Source organism: Nothoprocta perdicaria, unplaced genomic scaffold (genome assembly GCF_003342845.1).
Source record: "Nothoprocta perdicaria isolate Ctin4 unplaced genomic scaffold, notPer1 scaffold_35, whole genome shotgun sequence".
In the NCBI taxonomy this organism is placed as follows: domain Eukaryota; kingdom Metazoa; phylum Chordata; class Aves; order Tinamiformes; family Tinamidae; genus Nothoprocta; species Nothoprocta perdicaria.
In genome coordinates, this window is record NW_020455588.1 from 3802817 (window position 1) to 3818988 (window position 16172).

A 16172-nucleotide genomic window follows, 5' to 3' on the forward strand; every position below is an offset into this window, starting at 1 on the left:
AAGCTAATTATTATCGCAAATGCAACCGACTGAGACAGTTGTGCATATTTAAGTGCTCCTTGTTCCTGCAGAAGCACCAAGTGCCCTGCGCTCAGCAAAACGTGTATCGGTTACATTTCTTTCCTGTTCATCAATAGAAGCATGAGTAAATTGGATTCAGTAGGTGGAGTCCTGGAAAGCTGTTATGTGTTCATAGCATTCCCCAGAATGTCTGCTAGCTCTCTCCTCTTTCCTTGTGGGGAAAAAAACACCTCCGTGTGTTCCTTTCTGTTTGTGCAAAACTCTCCGTGCGGTAGCCTGGGTGGCATCGTATAATCAATCTTTCTTCTCAAAGGTCACCGTGAGCTGCTGTGTTCCCAAGATGCAGTGGATATGACAAAAGTACAATTTGTAGAAGGAAAACAGTGCGTGACCTCTGCTAGTTAGAGGTCTTCAAATGCTGTCGGTGAAGCAGTGCGATCCGGCCGTGGTGCCTGCCAACTGAGGGGTTGCTGAACAAAAAGGCAACAGCTGTTACACTGCCAAGACACAGAAATAGAAGACTGCCTATGTAAAAGTTGTATTTGCGTGCACTGAAATACCCTTCCATTCATTTATGTAGTTGAATAATATGTACTCGCTACCAGAATTGAAAAATAAGTAGTTGACCAGAGTTGACCAACTCTTATTGTAATGTTTAGAGGTCTTTTTCTTTATATATATATATATATATATACATAAATATATATATATATATATACACATATTATATATATATGTATTTGGGACAGACACATGCTTCAAAGAGCTTAGATCTGTTTTGATAGACAAGCAGTAAGGCAGCCTCGGCTGTCAAGGTAGTTGCTGCTGTACCTGGGAGCTGTACAGATACAGTGAAAGGAGTTGTCTTAATGACCAACACGGAAGAGAGAGGAGACCCTTAATCAAGTGTCTGTTACTTTCTGTATCTCATTTATGTGCATTAGATGTAATCAAAAACCTTCTTTTGAAGCAGAAGGGGCAAGTATTATTCCTAGTACAATGAGTATAGTTATATTTAAAATTATATATTTGTAAAATATAGTGTTTATATAATACCTATATAATTAAGAAAATGTCAAGGCTGACTTGAACTAAAAATTTGTTTGCAGCACAGAAACCAAAAATCCTACCCAAAAATTAGATGAGAATTTTCTTTCAGAAAAACATAAGCACGCACATATGTGAGACAGAGAGAAAAGGAGAGAGGATTTTCATCTTACTTCTGCTATTAATGTTTATTATGGCAATAACAAAAGTGCATTCTTATTTGTGTACCTTGAGATGCTTAAAAGTTACTACCAAAAATGCACCTTGTGTGTTTCTGCCTCTTGTGCTGGGCTCTGAAGCAGCAGTCAAGATTGCCATTCTTTTGCTGTCGGTACCGGTCAGTTTGTACTGGCAATTTACTTTTTTCAGTTCCCACTAATTCTTCATTTTCATGAACATAAATTACTCCAGGACATCAAATGGTAGAGTTCAGTACAGGTGTACTTAAGATGTATCTTTTTGGATAGGACAGTGTGGTTTATGTGATATCCCCTTTCCAAAGCTGTAGTTTTTAACTGAAATCTCATTTAAGCTGCACATATTTAAAATCAATATTACGGTTTGAGTTTAGTGTATATATAAAAGCGATTTTGAGTTATGAGTCATAGGTGGTGAGGCAGCGGGTGCAGAGAAAGTCCCCACAGGTCATCATCTTCATTGATTCAGAGATAAAGTGTGCAGCGAGTAAAGCCAAGAATACCTTAGAAGAGTAGAGCTCCATGGAGTAGGGCAATTTAATGCCATCTGTTAGAAGAACATGTTTCCTCTGGTCTCCACCAGAAAGTTCATCAGCGATTCTAAGCAGCTGAGTACCTGTGAGAAGCCTGGTTTGTTTATTTATTTTCTGATCTGCGCTCCTAATCATTCCGGAGGGACACAACAAGTGAAGCTAAATCTTGTTGTAGTGCCGCGCATACCCGTTTCCTACTGAAACTGCCTGTAGTTATGCTTGGAACGTATGGCATGTAATATACTGCTGTAATGTGATATAAGTACCCTATAAACTCGCACTTTGAGCTATTTCGAGGTGGGCACCCAAGATTAATGTATGCTAAATGACAAGTCTAGCTATAAGCTCTAGCTAAATAGCAATAATAGCGTCCCTTGCTTTCACAGGACAGGCTGTGGTATTGAAGTAATTCAGCATGAGTGAGTGTTTCATAAACAAAGATGATAGAATAGAATTGGAAAGGAGAAGCCCTTCTGTTCGTTTAAATAATTGCTTGGGAGTGCTTCAGGGTATATTTGCAATCAGGTTACACAAATGTGTAGTGAGTGCCTGTTGATCACACAGAGGGGATCTTTTGGAAAAGAGTATGCCATAAACTTTACTTGCACGGTATCTAATGCAGGCAGAAAAGGAGCTGCATTAAGGTTGCCTGTAATTCTGGTGCATCTTCGCTTCTTTGGGTGCCTGGCTGGCCCTTAGTTTCCTCCCATTGCTGGGTGTATGTGCACACACAGATGCTTCTCCACAGCACTTGTGCGGTGCTGCCGGCGTCGCTTTGCAAGTTGAAATGTCTCTCCAGCCTTGCATATTTTGCTGCTGAGCTGTGTATTTTTCAGGAAAGCTTGGTTCCACAAAAATGTCCTGAACAAAGCTTTTTGCATCTGAAATAGACTTTCCTGCTGATGAAGGTAAAAGGAGGTGGAAGAGAGTCCCTGATCTTCTGCCTGCCATGTAATGTGGAACGTTCCTGTGGTGGTACCAACTAGCCAGGGCAAGGCAGCAGTGTAGAACTGGTGTGTGCTTGCCTTGTGCCAGGACACATAGCCATGAGTTACAGTGCTTTCTGAAATAAATCTGGCAAAATTCATCTTAAAGGTTTTATTTTGCTCGTTAGTGCGTGTGCTGGATGGTTAAAATGTCTTCGGTTGGTGGAGGAGGGCTGAAGCTTGAAAGGAAGGACAAGTTAGCATTCTAGCACTGATATGGGATACTTAGAAAAATTTTTAGAAGTTTTACACTTTGAGTTTTTTTGATGCTAAAGATTCAGTGAGGTCTCTTAAGAGTAATAGAACTGTGACTGAATTAAATTTTGGAAAAACATGTTATTGAAAGGTGTTAAGAGCAACATTTACATTTAGGGAAGTAGAATTAGGAAGACTGAAAATTACAGCAAGCATGTCTAAGCAGTAGAAGAGCACAGTCAGTATGAAAAGAAGACATTTCAATTTGAATGTTTCAGTCATCACTGGTTTTCCTCTGGCTTATATTCTTTGATTCTTACGTGTGGATAGACTTCTGGTTTTGTTTTCTGTAATGTTAAAAGGCTAGTGAACAGCGAACAGGTGGAAAAGTTTCTTGTGATACTTTTAGCTTCTCTGGAGAGATGGAAGCTGATGTTGAATGCACCCAGGAAGGGTTCTGAAAAATGATTGTGGCTTTGATGGACATTACAGTGAATAATTCATAGTACAAGTATGAAACGCCCCAACAAGGGTCACTTTTATTTTATTCTGGACTTTTTTTTCCAATTCAAATGCCCTTTTTAGACGTGATGGTGCTAGATCTATAAAAGAACCAAACTGGAGATAGCAGAATGACTCTTTAATAAACATAGCCTCAGATGTGCTGCTCTGTCTGAGGAAATGTATTTGCGGGCGTATTTGTACTGCATGAAATAAAAATTGAAGGTGAAGTAGTCATAGGGTGTGCCTGAACTGCAAATGTGTGTAATCTAGCTGAATGAGGACAGCAGTCCCATAGAGTAAGATCAATGTGTTTACAGCTAATCATTTCAAGTGGCTGATAAATACTTTGCATTGTAACAAAAATGATTGGTGGTGGTGGTGTTACTGGTGAGGAAGGAGAGGCAGGGAAAGGAGAGGGCGGCTGAGTAATTTGCAAACTTCTCTGTAGTTCTTAGGAGTCAAGAATTTGTTAACAGTTCGTGTTGTACCTAGCTATGGAGAGATGGAATGCTAACTCTTAAATTAAATGTTAGAGATACAGTATTAAAATATTAAGAGTTTTTCAGTGATTGAATAAGCACTAGGACACCGTCTGAAATAGTACAGGAGAAGTCTATGGAGGTAGCAGGGAAACTACATAGCAAAAACACCTCTACTGACAAGACAACAGAGATTCATCTTTTAAAAAAATCTCATCCTTGGGAGAACCAGTAGAAACTTAAGTTGCTATGCTGAAGCAGTTCTTAATTTCAGAAAGCACTGGGTTTTCACCACAGCCTGGATTGCAACCAGCTTGACCAGATTTGAGTGTCAAGTGTTGAGTTGGGAGACACCATTTTCAAAGTTCTTTTGGCCTATTATGTGAAAATTGGACAATGTTCTTTCCAGGAAATAGATAGTAGAGTTTATTCACTTTTATTATGGCTTTCTATGTTATTTCTGCCGCTCTCTCCTGACAGCAGTGCTGTCTTGTATATGCCTGTTGGGATCACCTTTTTAGCTTCATCAAAGAGCCCTAGAAAGTCATTCTTTAACAAACACCGTAAGTGAAAATTCTGGTTTTGACAGATAGGTGGGCAAGGGGTTTAGATGCAAGGTTACAATATTCAAGATAGTATTTGCAGCCAGGTTTCCATTTGTTTGTCAGGAAGGTGTCCTTCAGCAGGAGGACAGATTTTCCCATGTGATTCTTAACATATTTTATGCATGTTACCTGAGATTTTTAGGTGAGCCCAGCTTGTAGCTCTTGGCCCCTTTGCACCTGCTTTCAGCCCACCTGGAAAGGCTTACTGCTCCCGTGACAGCAGAGACAATAGGGCTTGGAGGGAACAACACACTGGCTCCATGTGGCATCAGACATGCTCAAAAGAGGTGATTCGCAACACACAAATTCATATTCTGCTTAAGAATGCTGGAGATGAGTATTATTGGACCAATGGGGGTGTTCATGTCTTTTTCTTTCTTTTTTTTTTTTCTTAAATGCAGCAAAATTAATTTTCACATCTGTATATTGACAGCTGTGCTTTCATACCTGGTATATAAGGGACAGGGAGATATGCATGTCATGTCTGGACTGCCTGTTTTGTGTTCCTGTTCTAGAAACTGAGTTACGTTTGTAATAGCTGAGGGTGCTGGAAAGGATAACTCTGATGATGTTTTGCCCTACCACGGTACTCGCAGCTTTGCTGAGGAACAGTTAATGGCCAAGCACAAAGTCTTTGTGTTGATGTGTCACAGGACAATACTCTTTCTACCTAAAGGATATTAATCATGTTAATGATGATACTGAGTGTCAGATATGTTTTTCATCATAGAGAGCTCACAGTGGAGGTTGTTCAAATTTTATGGGGGCTCGGTGTTGGCTTATTTTTCAGCACGCTGTCCTTCCTGAGAACAGACAAACCTACCAGTTTTGTGACCTCAGCCTGGCAGCCTCTGCCAGGCTGTCCTTGACTGAACTTCTCCCCTCTCTCCCAGCTTGATCTTGCAGCACCACGGCCAGAAACTTCACCCAGGTCAGGAACAGACACTTCCAGTAACATAATGTTGACTGCATGAGAACCATGGACAGGGGCTGTTGCCTCAAGACAGGGAAAACCACATTAGAGAGCTGAAGAATGTGGACTGTTTCCACATGTGGATAGTTCAACACCACGTGGCTCCTAGCCAGACCTCAGTGGTCAAGTTACAGAGCTGTTGTACTGTCATTAACTGAACTGAGTAACTAACTTGTATCACATTGAGGTGCAGCTCACACAGGTGCACATCAGTTTGTGATGAAATTACTGATGTTATGATTATTTAAAATGCTGTTCTGCAAAAAAAAAAAAAAATCCTAGTATGTAGAACATAACATTAAATAATACAAATATGTATTTTCTGGAATATGTTTTTTTGTTGTCCCATTCTGGAGATGATGGTCTTGACAGCTATTGCATTATCCCCAATAGAGAATAAACACTAGCTGTTGGTAGCTGTCACTCTAGGCTGTATTCCAGAGAGGAATTTCCTGGCAACTTGCACACAGCGTAAGGAATTCATGTATTTAGAGAAGTTCTCTCTAACAGCACCCGAGTCGGTCAGCTTTCCTGTTATGTTCCAGAGGCTGATTGGAAGAAAATAAATGATACGTGCTGGAATTCTAATTATCACAGCAAGAGTAAGGAGTTCAACCCCTCTGTGTTTCTTCTCCAGTCCCACCCAGGTTGTGGAAAGATCGGGCTGTCTCGACCCGGGCAGCACCAAACGAGTAACGCCAGACCCATTGCCTCTGTGCTTCTTTCCCCGTGGGTTTCCTCACCTTACCAGAGAGCAAGCACCAGCAGGTCCAGCCAGCACGAGACACCTGTATGGTGGCAATGCTGCATCGGGCTTTGGTGGCTGCTGGATACTGCACTGTCTGCAGATAGTAACTGTTGGTCAGAGACAGCCCAAGTCTGCTGCTTGTCAATTATCAGTCATGCACTTGGAAATACCTCTAAGATATTGCTCATAATTGTATTGGTATCCAGCTGAAGATCAGAAAGGAAGTTTAAAGAAGCTAGTCGCAAATAATATGAGCCTCCATTTAGGTGTGTAGAATTTGGGAAATAGTTGGCTACATTCAGGTAGCAGAAGTTTTCGAGGCAACTATTTCCCCTTTGCAGTTCTACACCCATCCTTTCTGCTTTGCCGCCACTGTGAGCAGTGCTGTCATGACAAGAATTGGCAGAGGGCTTCAGCTTCCTGTTTGCACGAGCGAAAGGAACTGTTGGGCAAATGCGTGGGTCGAAAATACAGGTAAGGCCCATGAAGACCACTGTAATCATAGAGTCATAGAATGCTTAAGGTTGGAAGGGACCTCAGAGGTCATCTAGTCCGACCCCCCTGCTCACGCAGGGTCACCTAGAGCATGTGGCCCCTCGTTGTGGTTCTCTAGGTAAAGGAAATTCCAGGATTCCAACATCAGTGCCAATTCCTGGCTGCTTTGAGCAGAGTCTAGAGGAGCTAATTCAAGTAATTCTAAACCTTTCTCAGAGTAAATATGGTTTGCATTGCAAAATGCTGTTGTAGCCTCCTTTTTGAATGTCAGGGTTTGTTCTGAATCAGCAGCTGGACTAGTTGAGTGGCAGTAGGATGATTATGGAGCATGCCAGATTAACAATTTTTTCCTCTGATCTAATTTTCTTTGTTCATTTCATTGAAATTGGCCCTATTACTTCTGTAATTATTTTCTGTCAGAAGTTTCCACCTGGGAGTTTTTATTTCTCAAGGGCAAGTAGTGGAAGTCTAGTCAAAAATCATTAAATTAGGACTGTTTATAAACATGACAGAGTCTCTTTAGGTCATTTTCAGAAGATGTAATTGCCTCTGTTCTGAGCTGCTAGTGCAGGCTTTGCTCTGTCCTGCTTTGTGAAAGCTTACAGTTTTAGTTTTGTTCTTCTCCTCCTCTTCACAATACAGTGCACTCACACAAATTCTTGATTATGAGTAATTTGTATTTAAGTCAAATAGAAGTATAGATAAGTGAGATCCAAGTGCATGTTGAACATCTCTTTCCATTCAGATGGTGTAGCTGCAGTTGGTTCTAAAAGCCCTTGTGTAATTTAACGCAGCAAAGATTGCTTTGATTAGCTGGCTAATCAATTCAAACAGGTTGGATATCTGCTAGTTAGTAGAAAATATACTTGTTATCACTTAAATCCCTTCTCTAGGATTAAAGGAAAGCTGTTTTGATGAAAACCAGTTCAGACAATTTGACTGTTTTTGCCAAGTGAGACTTGTGGATTTTGCATGATTTAATTTTGAGCGGGTTGAGGGACACTGAAAATATTGTTCCCTTTGTTCCCACCTGATGCCATGACTGAGGGCTATTAGTAATTTCTTTAGGGAAAGGGGGTGGTTCTGCAACAGTTTCATGAACTACGAATGTAATAGACTGCTGTGGCCTTTAACAGTCCTCCTTCTGCAGCCTGTTGTATGCAGTCTCATTTGCAAGTGTGAGGTTTTTTCTTACAGCTCAAACCTTTTGTGTGACAAATGACAAATTTCAAAGAAATTTACGTTCAAATGTATGGTTGCTGCTTGTAAATGAATAAGTTGATGAAACTATAGAGTTTTTATCTCTTTGTTGTGTATGCATATATATAAAAGTCTGCAGTAGTCTGCTAATTCAGATTAATCTCACTATGAATATTGCTTTCAGGAAGTATCCACTTGAGGGGTGTTTGCATCCCCCTTCTTCCTCACCCCGCAAGAATATCTCTGCTGGGCTGTGATCTTTTAGATGGCAAAATGTCTAGTAAGAGTGGGCATTTACATGTAAATCTAAGGTGATGAAGGTTTGTGGAGCAGTCCTCTCATTCTGCATCTGCCTATGACTGTTTGAATAACGTTTGTCACATTAGACTTTGCAGAAATTATAGAAGACTGTGCAATCTAACTGTTCTCTTTTCTCCTCTCCTCATCTTTTCTCTTTTCTGTGCAGGTGATTTCTATTCACTCCTTTCCAAGCTGCTAGGCGAAAGGGAAGATGTTGTTCATGTGCATAAGTATAACCCTACAGAAAAGGCAGACTCGGATCTTGTGGCCGAGATTGCTAATGTAGTCCAAAAGAAGGATCTCGCCAGAGAGGTCACAAATCACGAGGAGAGGGACAATGCTGTTCTTGTCAGAGACAGAATTCACAAATTCCACAGACTAGAATCCACCCTGAGGCCACCAGAGAACAGACATTTGTCTTTACAACAGCCTACACGTGGTGAGGGGAGCTGGGAGAAAGACCATACGGGAGGTGGGTTAGGAGCTGGAATCATGACATTCAATGTGAGAGCTGTGATCCACATTAGCAAAATCTGAAGGGAATGTCAATTGGTATTCAAAAGTGTTTTCCACCAAATTTCCTAGTTATTAAAACTGTCTCCCTCTGTTTTAGAGCCATTTTAGTGGGAGTTTTTTCTTCCTCTTTATGAAGAAAGAATGTATACAGATGGAAATATGCTGGTGCTTTTTGGAATGTGGAGGATTTTTTTCCACTCTCAAGACTCTCAATTTGATATCAATTTTGCTCAACCCAGGTGAATAGAGTCGTCACAGAGAGGGAGGCATTTTCTTAAGTACTAACTACTATGAAATGGCTCACTGAGATAACCTTTATATTATAAGTAGTTGTCTGATGACTTGGTTTGTCAGATAACAGATTTTATAAAATTTATATTCTTAATCCTAGAGCTCTTTTCCTGTCATCTAGCAAGTGTGGTAAACACTGAACCATTCCTCAGCATTATTATTCCGTTGCTCCTGGCTAGCCTGCTCTTCCAGGCGGGCCCTTTCCTTGCCCCGGGCTGACGGTCCGTTCCCTTCAGGTTCCGCGGCAGCGCGGAGCCGTGTGTGCTTTCCGTGCCTCTTGCTGTGCGTGCTGCCGCCCGCGCTGGCTCCCCCGCGCTAATGTGGCCTCGGCACCTGCTGCCCTCGGTGCTGCTGCATGTGCACCCTTCCTCACCTGCCTCCCTTTGTCTGCTTCCAAGCATTAACCTGGAGTATCGCTGCTTGCCTCTGGCATTCCGTTCAAACACAGCAGAAATGCAGGGGCTGTGTTTAGCACGAGACCACAGAGGAGGACTTCCCAGTGTTCTCCCATGGGCCTCGCTTTAAATGGGAGCCTGCCAAGCGATGGGCGTGCAGGCAAGGAACAAGTGAAATGTTGTCCCGTGCCTGACGTAAGTGCAAATCATCAGTGTAACTCCAGGAGCAGCTAGCATTACTTACGTGCTTAGGAGGTGAATGTGTGCATGCGCTTCTGCAAAGGCCATTCCCTGAGTTCAGCCGGGAAAAATGGGATAAGGAGAGAGGGGGAGGGAGTTGGAACATGCCTTTCCGTTCTATTCAGTGAGCTGAAGAGATGGTTTGACTGGCACGCAATATGGCACCGGTCCCGACTGCAGAAAAGCACAGTTTAGCGTTACTACTAGCAGGTTTATTTTTATTTTTATTTGTATTTCTTTTTGTATTGTGTCAAAAAGCAAAACTGAGATGGTCTTAAGTGTTTAGCACCGAAGCTTTATTTTTGGGTTTTAATTTTTGTAATGTTGCTCATGTTACAGGAATGGATAATTGCAGAAGCTGTCGGTGCCATCTTTTGACAACAGAATTACTATAGCAATCAAGTCTTCTAGTGCATGTTTAGTGTCTGGTTTGGGAAGTGCTTCCATATTGGAAGAACAGAACTTTGTTTCTCTGACAGAGCCTTCTGTTCCTAGAAGAATTGAAGTATAGAGTTGTTTTGTCTTGTTTAAAAGATATATATAACCATATATATATATATAGTTTATATATATATATATATATAAAGTGATATATATATATATATTTAAAGTGTGATACACACACATACACACACACACACACACACCACATCCTAAGGCTGCATGTACAATCTTTGCTTATCAAATTCATAGGCTCGATGCCAGTTCTTCTTACCAAGATCTTAAAAGATTTCTGAATATCAGAAGACCAGATCCTAGTTCCTGTTAGGGTATGGCATTCATTTCATTTAACTGTCGAAAAATTGCCAGAATTGAATCTATTGTTAAACTGAACTAAACTAAAAACTATTAGTTCCTTTAAATATCGCAGTTTTTAACTCATGTAACAGCTTGAAATAACAAGCAGCCAGTATGTTAAGTAAGGATTATGATCGTATGCTTATAATCTTCTATTCCTGCTTTTACTGCAGTGCTATTTTATTACAACTTGCCACTAATCAGTTGGTAGGTTGTTCAGCATTGATTAAATTGTTGAAATTATGCCTTTTAATTACAGCAAATAGTGGGTTTTGTTGTTGGTGGTGGTTTTTTTTTTTTTTTTTTTTTTTTTTTTTTCCAATTTTAAAACTGCTTTGTGCAGTGCTTGCTTCCATTAGTCAAGATTTAAATGATTCTGACTGGAGCAGATAAACACAACATGAATGAAGTTTGTAAAGTCAAGAGCTAAAAAGAGCATGCTGAGATTTATGGACAATAAATTGTATTTTTAGCAGTAAATAGAGGGTTTATTTTTTCACTTGTAGAGAGATTAGAGGCAGATTTGCATGTGCTAAGTCTATGTAGTTTTATTGAATCAAATGAATTACTTGAAATTGCAAGATTAAAGATCTAGTTCTTGGTTTAGAAATCTCATTAACAACAAAAGAGTGATTTAAAGAAAGAAAGAAAATGATAGTAAATAATTTTAATGGGGAAAAGTATTTTTGTTTGCTCCATTTGTGTGTTTCCTGTTCTTCTCAGTATACATCTACAAAGATTTTGCATTTTGTGATGTGTGCCTTCTGGAAACCACCATTTTACAGAGGCCAGAATTTTGGCTTCCTATGTTTAGCACTTTTTTTTCCCCCCTCCATTTTCTTTTGGTAAAGGCTCAAAGATTGAGGAGCATCAAGGCACGTTAAGATTTAAGGACTCTGTGCACAAAAAGTACCCACCCTTTTAATAGCATTTAGCAAGTGACCACTGTGCTTTTCGTACATAGTGTAAAAGACCAGATACATATTACTGCAAAACTACTCAATATTTGTTTTTAAAAACAGTGAGCTAAAGCACAAGAATGGCAAAAGTTCTATCCTTGATCTCTTCTTTAGACATCTCTTTCCCTTTTATAGACATAGTATTATTTGGCTTAGGATATGAACTTAGGTAGAGCTAATGGATGTGATTGCTGTAGGAAAGGTCACAGACAAAATTCACAGGATTACTATTTTACCTATTTCTCATTGCTGACAAGTTTTTTCTTGCTTTCTTGAGTTTTTCTTTTTCATGTTAAAAGTTGTTTTTTTTCTCTCTCTCCTATTTATTTATTTATTTATTTTAGTCTAGTCCTGAATTAAACCCTTCTGATATTTAGGGACTTGGGTGGTCCATGGTTTGGTATACATTGTTTTAGGTTAATCATAGAAGTATATAAATTTGCCTGCTGATTTTGGCTGGTAATTGTATGTTCTTGCAGTCTTTCACTAGAGAAAGCATTCCTAGGACATCCAGTACCTGCGCACCCGTATGCTGGTGAGGTGGAGGAAAGAACAGAGCCAAAAGCGGTTTTAAAGTTTCTGTCACCATGTACATATGGGGATGGCAGTGCTTGTGCATGAGATGTGCTTTCCTGTGATTAAAATAATGCCTGGAATTAAACTGCAATGCATTGATAGAAGTACTGCATGTAAGAAAATGTTCGTGTGGCCCCCAACAACCTTTGCACCAAAAGGCAGTTAACCAGTTTTCTGTTTTTATGTAAATAAAATAAGTGAACATGCCTTATTTTGTTGTATTCTTTCTTTCTTTGATAGATTTCCACATAGAAGAGGTGGTGGACTGGCCTGGGTTAGACCTCAAGCTAGGCCAAGTGTCTGGGTTGGCTCTGGACCCTGAAAATAACCTTGTTGTGTTCCACAGAGGTGACCACATTTGGGACGAAAAGTGAGTAGACATTCGCCAGAGCAGCACGGTGGAAGAGCAGGCTGGTGTCCACGCCAAAGAGTGTCGAGGTTGCAGCTCCTCTCCCATCCAGGCTGAGATTTATCTGCTCTTTGCCTGAAAGTTCCTTTGGGAAACTCCAGAGGAGCGAGTGGCAGTTTCAGGGCTGTGGGACTGCCAGGTCTTTTGACAGCAAGAATGTATCTGCAGAGAAAGCCTAGTACCTCAAGTCCCAAAGCTGGAGAACCATGTGAGCGTGATCCTCACCTACATTAATCATCCCTGCTTCCCTATAAAGTTTAGCAGGACTAATTGGCCTGGGAGAACAATGGTCTAGTGTATTACACCACTGTGAGGACACGAGCTTGCAGGATGCAAGGCTAGCTCGGGTACAGTTTGGTTTCTCTTGCATTGATGACCTCTCAACAGAGCTGGGATGTTACAGGGCACTTGCTTGAAAAAGGCTTTGATCTATTCAGTTGGCTGGACAGCATTTAGTATCTCAAAAAAACAAGTCTGGACTTGAAATGAGGATTTCTGTAGTGTTTGCGATGAATGTTTTTGACCCAAAGGTATATTATCTGAAAAACAGAAGATTCCAAATAAGTATGATTTTCCTATGTTAAAGTTACAGCCTTTTATCTGTGAATTTGAAAACAGTATGTCTTACATTCAGATGGACATCCTATGGGGGAAAAAATGCCATGAAGCTGTAACAGAACACAGGGAGAAATAATCTTTGCTTATAAAAGAATATGATGTGGCTTAAGTAGGCTTTTTGATTTTCTTATCAACTTCTCTTACTTTTTTTTATCTTCATTCAATTCATGAAGCGACTTCTATAAAAAAAACAGAGCAGTTTTCTCGAATTCATAGTGACAAATGATGCTTAGAGCACTGCTTTATGGTGATTTCTCCTTGTGCGGCTGGGTTTGAGGGGCACGATAAATAGCCTGACGTAGGAGATAAGGCAGCCGCTTGCGTGTCTCATGCGCGTGCCGTATCAGCCGCTCTCCAGCTCAAGGGTGTGCAAATATAGACTGCACAATTTGGAAAGGATGACGCATGGTGCAACGTGCATTACTCAGACCTCAGGTAAAAGCTGCTATTGATTTGGTTCTTCTCGTCCTCCTACTTGCGATTAGAGATGCTGTTCTGTGTGTTGTTGAAGGAAGAACTGAATCGAAAATGTTTGAGAACAGGCCGGTTTTTGGTCTTCATCGCGCACTTGTAAAACATGTGCTTTGGGAGGCTGGCAGTAGAGATGCTCCTGCAGTCCCGAGCACAAAACCTGGACCATCTGAGACCAACCAGTGGGTGGAGAAGCTACAGACAGACAGAACCTTCCCTTTTCCTTTGCAGCTCCAACATAGGTGTGTGAAAGAGCCTGGAGAGCTTCTCACGGCTCGTGCTGAGAAGGAAGGAGTGTATCTCCATGCTTTTCAATAACAAGGAAGGAGAAATGGTTATTTTTGAGGGCGATTATTGCATGTGGTTGGGGGAGGCGTAGGAAGATATCAGCCTTGTGAGTTAATGTTTATTATTAGCTTGCAAATACACAATTAATTGAGTATATAATATTCCTCAGCAAATCATAAAAGTGATGAATCTAGCCCTAAGGCCCAGAATTCTTCCTCTGTTTCAGAGCTCCACCAGCACGGTATAGGAATAAGTAAACAAATTATCTGTGCTATTAGACACTCCAGAAATGTTGCCAATGCATTATTAATATGTGCTATAAAAGCTGGATTTTTATTCAACTAAATGTAGCTGAGTGAACGGTCTGTGCTGGTTTATAATGCAATTGTATTCTGCTGGAGAAGGCAAAAACAGCTATACCATGTCAGGCCTTTAATATAGTAGCAGCTTTTCAGTGGCTTTAACATTCCTCCTGTGAGGGATTTTTTTTTAAAGAAGAAGAAAAAAAAGAACCTTTTACATGAGTCATATTCTTTTACCCCACAGCCTCCTCAGTTAGAGAGCCGTCTTTTGTGCTGTGTGCTGTGCCTGCTATTCACAGGGACATAAATGAGAACTATTCGGCCCGCCAAGCAGTGAATTACTTGAAAATTCTTCTGGGTTTTTGTGGCGAAAAGGAAAAATGCCTGTCATTTATGCAAGGGCTAACAAGGAATATCAGGTGCCTTGCTGGCCGGCTGCTCCTGCGCTCCGGGCGCCGTGGCTGGACAGGAGAGCGGAGGCCGAGCAGCGGCCTCCCCGCGGCAGGGCCGGGTGTCCGTCCCCCACGGCCAGAGCCCAGCGGTGCCCTTGCCGGAGCTGGGGGAGCAGGTGCCCCGTCTGGATCGGGTCTGTAGCCCATAGAGGCTGCGCGTGGTAGCAAGCCACCAGCTGGGAAGGCAGAAGAATAACAAGGGGAGTGTGCTGAGGGTGGGAAGGAGAGGCAGTAGCCTACGCTGCGGGTTTTAGAGGTGCTTGGATTGCAAACTGCAAAGCCTCGTAGAAAACGATGCTGAGAGCAGAGCAGTATGGCGTGTAATAGTGAGCTGCTCAGCTTGGACTGACTCTTTTTTTTCAAACTAGCGGTAGTCAGTACAATTTGTGTCCTCCGTTATCAGTTGAAAAGAGGAGCATTGATTATGTTGGGGATTAGCCTCAAACCCTAGGGAGAGGAGAGTGCCGGTAATTTTGTTGCACTCTGCTCTTGAGAGAGGGAAGTTGCTAGCCCTGGACAAAAGGGCACTTCCTAGGGAGCAGGTGCATGAAAGACCTTTCCCAAAACTGCAGTCAAAGCTGCCTGGGCTTCCTTTGCTGCAAATACTACCCAGTCACATATTGATCCTCAAAACACTCAGTTCTCAGGAAAAAAACTAGGTGGTGGTTGACAGGGAACGCTTCAGACATGGACAGGGCTGTTAGTGAGAAGCAAAATCATAGCAGGGAAAGATGCCCATGTTTTTAAGCTGTGTAGACAGCCCTTCAAAGAGGTGCAGTTGGCTTTCCTGGGGTTTTGTGCAGGACCGCTCAGTCAGTAAGATTCTCTTCTGTGATTAGCTCTGCTGATGGATAGTGCCACGTAACTTGCACGGAGCCTGAGGCTGGAAAGGAGAGATTTTTCTCTCCGGTTTGTCTTAAGTGACTCCATTAGTGTAGGACAGACTGAAACATTTTTAACCAAGATAAATCAGGTGTGCAAAATCTCTCTCGTGCTGCTGTGGAAAGCAGGAAATCGTGTGGGAGCCAGAAGAAGTCTCCTGGCCCCCGTCGCCTTCTCTGCAAGCAGATGTGAGGCTACAGCATTAGCCAAGCTTGGTAGGATAATGCTGTGCCTGGCCAGACATGAGGATAGTCCGCCTAGTGCTGCTCCCCCAGTTGTGGCCATCCCCTCCTAGAATAAGTCCTTAAGAGCATTAGATTCCTGGACCCCTTTCGCTTACTGAAATGGAGCCTGTGATTTGGGGGAGGGCGGTGCTTTTTAGTAAAGCTGTTTAAAAGCCCGAGACCTTTCCGTAGGCAGCTGCTCTCAATGATGCTGAAGAAGGAAACTGCAGAACCGGGCTCAAATAAGCACATTGAACATCACTAGGCTAGTGCGAGCCAGCGCTATTTACCCTGCATCTCCTTATAGGATTAAGACAAACAGTCTTTAGGAGGGCTTAGCGGAGAGTTTAAGGAGCTATCACCTCCTGCATAACCACTCATAGTAAACAGGATTTACTGCTTTCAGTCAGGAACTAAGTAGGTAGCAGCAGGTAGTTACTCCACATAATGGTAATGTCGAAACATTGC

At 41.7% G+C, this 16172-nt stretch overlaps 1 protein-coding gene across 3 annotated transcripts in view; it reads left to right on the forward strand.

Annotated features, from left to right (window-relative positions):
• PAM (peptidylglycine alpha-amidating monooxygenase) overlaps positions 1-16172 on the forward strand; it is a 69818-nt gene that overhangs the window by 41893 nt on the left and 11753 nt on the right. Inside the window, exons 14-15 of one of the 3 annotated variants that reach the window (XM_026044065.1) lie at positions 8450-8755; positions 12299-12428. In XM_026044065.1, coding sequence (XP_025899850.1) covers positions 8450-8755; positions 12299-12428 — 436 coding nt within the window. The remainder of the gene's footprint in view (positions 1-8449; positions 8756-12298; positions 12429-16172) is intronic. The other 2 variants (XM_026044066.1, XM_026044067.1) reach the window with 2 other exon arrangements.